We start from the raw sequence: 5,620 nt of genomic DNA on the forward strand, positions 1-5,620 counted from the left end.
TGAGTTGTTTTAGGTGACTAACTTCACAGTCTGATAATTGTCATAGCATCAATTGCATTACAGTCTCATTTCCTGAGGTTGGGTCGATTCAGCAGTCCTGCTCAATTTCATGCACAATTAGTTTTCTGGCTTATTCATGTTCACAAGTATTCACAAATAACTCGATGTTTTTCTTAATCATTTTACCTTTCATCACTGAAAATCTCTGAAGGAATGAAAGGTAATCTGCTGTCTTTAAGAATGAGCTGTCTGCAACATGGGGTGTTCTGATGTGCTTTAGAAGCTTAGAAACATTATCTTTCTGGTTTTGTGCTGGCATGCATTGTCTGAACGTTGGTGTGTGAGAGGTTTAACTAATGAAAAAAGAAACTGCAGCTGCCTTAAATCTGAAATAAATACAGAAAATCATAAATACAATGAAAAAAAGGACTGTTATATAAATAATAAACACAAGAGATTCTTCAGTGCTTGAAATCCAGATCAGCATGCACAAAATACAGGAGGACTCAGCAGGTTAGGCAGCATCTACAGAGAGGAATTAGCATTTGATAATTCGGGCTGTGACCTCTGGTCAGGACTGGAAAGGAAGGGGGATGAGAAAATATTGGAACTGTTCAGTAGTCAATCAGCATCTCTGGAAATAGAAATGGAGTTAATGTTTTAGAAAATAAAGGCAACACATCTGTGTTTTAGCTACAGAGAAGTTGAAGGGAAGAGGGAAGGGTGGATAGGCAATATTAGTGATGGGATGAAGTCTTGGTTTAACTAATCTTACACACTATAAACAGACTTCTATAGCATTTATTATAGCACTGAAGCAGCACTTGTTAAAGGAATTGTTGACCTTTATCCTCTGTTACACTAAATGTCAAGACAAAAGACCACAAAGCTCAATTACACTGCAAAGCTCTCTTGCACTACTCACTACTTACCTCAAACAAGCACTGTAAAATTTAGAACACTGGAGTCCTCAAGGGACATGATTCAGGTTTTTGAAAGCAGAATCCCACAGAGGAATCAATAAATGTTTGATATAAAACTCAATGGTATTGGTTTATTATTGGGACATTACAGTGAAAAGCTTGTTTTGTATACAAATCAAATCATTACACAGTGCATTAGGCTAGAATAAAGTAAAACAATACAATACAGAATAAAGAGTAAAAGCTACTGAAAAAGTGCAGATAAGTGATAAAATGCAAGATCATAATTAGGTAGATTGTGAGGCCAGGAGTTCATCTTATTGTACAAGAGGTGTAACGTTCTCCTTCGGGTGTAACGAACGCCGAATTTAACGTCGAGATAAACCAGTTAATAAGAACCAGATCGCAGTAAGATTAACCATTTACTGTTCACTCTTCACATTAACATATGGTGAAAACTGTTGATAAAACAATACAAGATTGATACAGTATTTGTTCCTTCCTTAATATCACATTTCAAGTGTAAATACTTGCAAAGGTGACTATAACCACATTACACTAAGGTGCAGTATACAGGGAGAGTTTACCTGCTCCATTGACTACTTTAAATACACTTCCATGCAAACTATCCGCGACTCTTTAACTAACGAAAGCATAAACATTATCTACCGTCGTTACTTCTAACAGGATCGGCATTAACATCTTAGTTCAATATATCGATTATCTATTAACTTACAGCGTTGCTCTCACTGTGATTTCTCATGCCTGCAAAACTGCTTGTGCTCAGGTGAGCCTCGTGGAAAGCCCCCACCCTCGCGCTAATTTCAAACCGGTGTTTTCCCATAAGACGCGGCGAAACCGGATGTGACGTCATCGCATGCCGATATATTTTACATGCAATGAATACACTTTAAACACTTCTAATTCTAACTAGAAAATACTATTGAATGAATCACTAAGCGAAAATATTATAAACTAAATAACTGTCGTAAAGACAGCACACTCCCCGCTTGACCTTCGTAAGGTCACAATGAGCAGAGTACAAACTTAGTCTCTTAATCAGTCATTGGGTAGAAGTAGAATAACTTCTGTAACTGGCCCTTGGTAAATTTTCACATCGCCTTGGTCGGTAGTCTTCAATTCGATCTTCCTGACATGTCCATCCCCGCTAGGGAATGTAACAGTGATTCTGGCCGTTGGCCAGATTCCTGTGGGGTTCTGTCCACTTTTGTCTCTGTTGCAACAAAGGTAGATATTTTTGTCTCCAGCGAGGCCAGAACTGATTTGCCAGAGCCTGGACTTGTCTCCATTGCTTTGTGTACAAATCCTTGTCTGAGAAGTCTCCTGGTGGAGGAGGTGCTCCTGCCTTCTGCGTAAGGAGCGTTGATGGCGAAAGTATAAAGGGGTTTTCTGGGTCAGAAGACACAGGTAGGAATGATTGTGCGTTTATAATGGCTGTGATCTCTGCCATTAGGGTGCACAGTACCTCGTGGGCCAATCGGGTGCGTTGCTGTATCTCAGGTTTCCTTTTCCAGGTTTTCCGTAAGGACGTGAACCGTTTGACTGCCTGCTCTTTGTTATCTGGTGAGCGCTGGCGTGGTTCTCTGATTGGCAATGGGGCAACCCCATTATTTGCTTCATCTCTGAAGACCTTGGTGTCTTTGGGTTTTAAAGAAATGGTATCTTGAGCTGATTGTGCAAGTTTGTTGTCATACTTCGTTAGAGCGAAGACTGACTGGCCCAACGACTCGTCGCTTGCCTCGCGCTTGTTAACGCCTTGTTGTGCTTCCTTGATGCACGGGACACTCGGGCAGGGTTGAAAGATTGAATGGCGGCCACTCTCTAGCACATTGGTCTTGAGTGTGTTAACCATCGGTTTGTGTACGTCACTGAGACACACCTCTCCTATCACCACCCAGCCCAGATCCAGACGTTGCGCGAAGGGGGCGTCGAGTGGTCCATTGATCTGCTGCCTAACCTTGTGTACCTGGATAACATCTCTTCCTAATAGCAGGAGTATTTCCGCTTTCGGATCCAGTTCTGGGATGTGTTTGGCGATGTGGTGGAGATGCGGCTGGTGTAGCACCGCACTTGGTGTCGGGATCCCAGCGCGGTTATTCATGATTTCATTGCACTCTAAGAGCGGAGGGAGACAGATGACGACTTTACCATCCAGGGACTCGATCTGGATGCCTTCTGCCTTCCTTCCTTGGGTTTCCATGTTGCCTGAGCAAGTTTTGAGGTAGTATGGGAACCGCTCACTCTCAATGTTGAACAATTTAAAGAACTCTGGACTGACTAGTGAACGATTGCTCTGATCGTCCAGAATCACATAGGCTTTGATGGCCTTGTCTTTGGCTCCTTTAGGGTACACCTTAGTGAGGCAGATCTCGGAACAAGAACGGCTTGACTGAGTTTGACCGCAAACTTCTGTACAGTTCGAGCTGACAATTGTTGTCCTGGAGTGAACCTCTCCCTCCCCGCCGTCCTGTTGTGGGGGTGAAGGAGCGTTGACGGTTCTTTCATTCTTGACTTCATCACGGAGCCGTGAGGGTAAATTTCCTTCCTCGTATGGATGTGATGCAATCGTGACTCTCTGAGGTTCCTCGTAGCTGGGGAAGTTATCGAATACGTATGGAGAGGGGAGACGAGCCTGCCTGTCTATTTGAGATTGTACATAGTCGCTTGTGCGTTCCAGTCTGGTCCTTTCTAAAGTAGATCTTACTGCGGTCAGATCACGCGACCCTTCAGCTTCTTCTATGTACTTTGCTTCCGCCATGGCAGCTTCTTTTTCTCTTTCTCGCTGCAGCACTTGCAATTCTGTCGATATTTTTGCCATTTCCAACTGGGTTTCGGCTTCTCTGGCGGCCTCTTCTCTTTGTCTGGCAGCCTCTTCGGCTTCTCTGGCAGCCTCTTCTCTTTGTCTGGCGGCCCTTTCGGCTTCTCTGGCGGCCCTTTCTTTCTGGATTTCGGCTTCTCTGGTGGCCAGTTTCATTTTCAAAACTGCTTCTTGTCTGGCGTAACGCAGTAGCACCTTGGCGGCTTCTGCCTTTCTGGCGGCCCTTTCGGCTTCTCTGGCAGCCTTTTCTTTCTGGATTTCGGCTTCTCTGGTGGCCAGTTTCATTTTCAAAACTGCTTCTTGTTTGGCGTAATGCAGTCGCACCTTGGCGGCTTCTGCCTTGGCTCTTGCCTGTGTGGACTTACTTGATGTCGTTCTACTGCCCTTGTCGCAGGGCGCCATCGACTTGATCCCGGATCGAGCTGACATTGCGGCACTTGGAACACCTGATAACGCCTGGGTGGGCTTACTTGATGTCGGTTTACTGCCCTTGTCGCTGGGCGGCGTCGACTTGATGCTGGATTGAGCTGACATTGCAGCACTTGAAACACCTGATAATGCCGCTTTTTCACTGTAACGTTCTCCTTCGGGTGTAACGAACGCCGAATTTAACGTCGAGATAAACCAGTTAATAAGAACCAGATCGCAGTAAGATTAACCATTTACTGTTCACTCTTCACATTAACATATGGTGAAAACTGTTGATAAAACAATACAAGATTGATACAGTATTTGTTCCTTCCTTAATATCACATTTCAAGTGTAAATACTTGCAAAGGTGACTATAACCACATTACACTAAGGTGCAGTATACAGGGAGAGTTTACCTGCTCCATTGACTACTTTAAATACACTTCCATGCAAACTATCCGCGACTCTTTAACTAACGAAAGCATAAACATTATCTACCGTCGTTACCTCTAACAGGATCAGCATTAACATCTTAGTTCAATATATCGATTATCTATTAACTTACAGCGTTGCTCTCACTGTGATTTCTCATGCCTGCAAAACTGCTTGTGCTCAGGTGAGCCTCGTGGAAAGCCCCCACCCTCGCGCTAATTTCAAACCGGTGTTTTCCCACAAGACTCGGCGAAACCGGATGTGACGTCATCGCATGCCGATATATTTTACATGCAATGAATACACTTTAAACACTTCTAATTCTAACTAGAAAATACTATTGAATGAATCACTAAGCGAAAATATTATAAACTAAATAACTGTCGTAAAGACAGCACAAGAGGTTTATTCAAGATTCTGATAACAATGGGTTAGAAGCTGTTACTGAGTCTGGTGGTACACACTTCCAGGATTTTGTAACTTTTGCCCAATGGGAAAGGGGAGAAGAGAGAATATCCGGGGTGTGGCAGGGGGTGGGGGGTGTCTTTACAGAGACAGCAGGAAATGTAGACAGAGTCCATGGTTTTGAAATGTATTGAGTGGTGTCCACAATTCTTTGACGTTTCTTGCAATCACATACAGAACTGTTGCTGTACCAAGCCATTATGCATCCAGAAAGAATGTTTTCTCTAGTGCACTGATTAAAAATAGTTAAGAGTAGATGGGGACATGCCAAAGGACCTGTTCCCATGCTGAATGACTCTAAGATAGAGGGCCGCATGGTCAGGCTCCTGAGGAAGAAGGGTCATTTGTGAGCCTTCTTTGGAACACCAAACTATTGGGTTGATCTTTCTCTTGAAGACTTTCCCCATCAATCCATGTTGAAGTGACCACCAGCCTTGTTGCCAGTTGCAACAGACTCTGGAGTGGGCATTGGTTAATCCTGGCAACACCCAAATTTACACCAACAGCTTCTAAGTCAGTCTCCAGTCTAACAGCAAGGCACTATTTACAT

General features: G+C 43.6%; 1 protein-coding gene across 2 annotated transcripts; it reads right to left on the reverse strand.

The window, feature by feature from the left end:
- Positions 1-1,262: 1,262 nt before the first annotated feature.
- Positions 1,263-4,919, reverse strand: LOC132403561 (uncharacterized). Of its 2 annotated transcripts, XR_009515293.1 has the most exons (3): positions 4,739-4,919; positions 1,660-4,460; positions 1,267-1,381 (listed from the first exon to the last, which is right to left on the reverse strand). XR_009515293.1 is itself a non-coding variant. In XM_059986950.1 (2 exons), exon 2 carries the CDS (start codon positions 4,294-4,296, stop codon positions 2,092-2,094), a length of 2,205 nt encoding a protein of 734 aa, XP_059842933.1. In that variant the 5' UTR covers positions 4,297-4,460; positions 4,739-4,919; the 3' UTR covers positions 1,263-2,091. The 2 variants fall into 2 exon arrangements, 1 of the variants encoding a protein (XP_059842933.1); XM_059986950.1 differs by having other exon boundaries at positions 1,263-4,460.
- Positions 4,920-5,620: the final 701 nt, after the last annotated feature.

Source organism: Hypanus sabinus, chromosome 13 (genome assembly GCF_030144855.1).
Source record: "Hypanus sabinus isolate sHypSab1 chromosome 13, sHypSab1.hap1, whole genome shotgun sequence".
NCBI classification, from domain to species: Eukaryota; Metazoa; Chordata; class Chondrichthyes; order Myliobatiformes; family Dasyatidae; genus Hypanus; species Hypanus sabinus.

Coding starts and splice junctions, on each gene's coding strand:
- LOC132403561 (XM_059986950.1), bottom strand. CDS start 4,296: ATGTCAGCTCAATCCAGCATCAAGTCGACGCCGCCCAGCGACAAGGGC.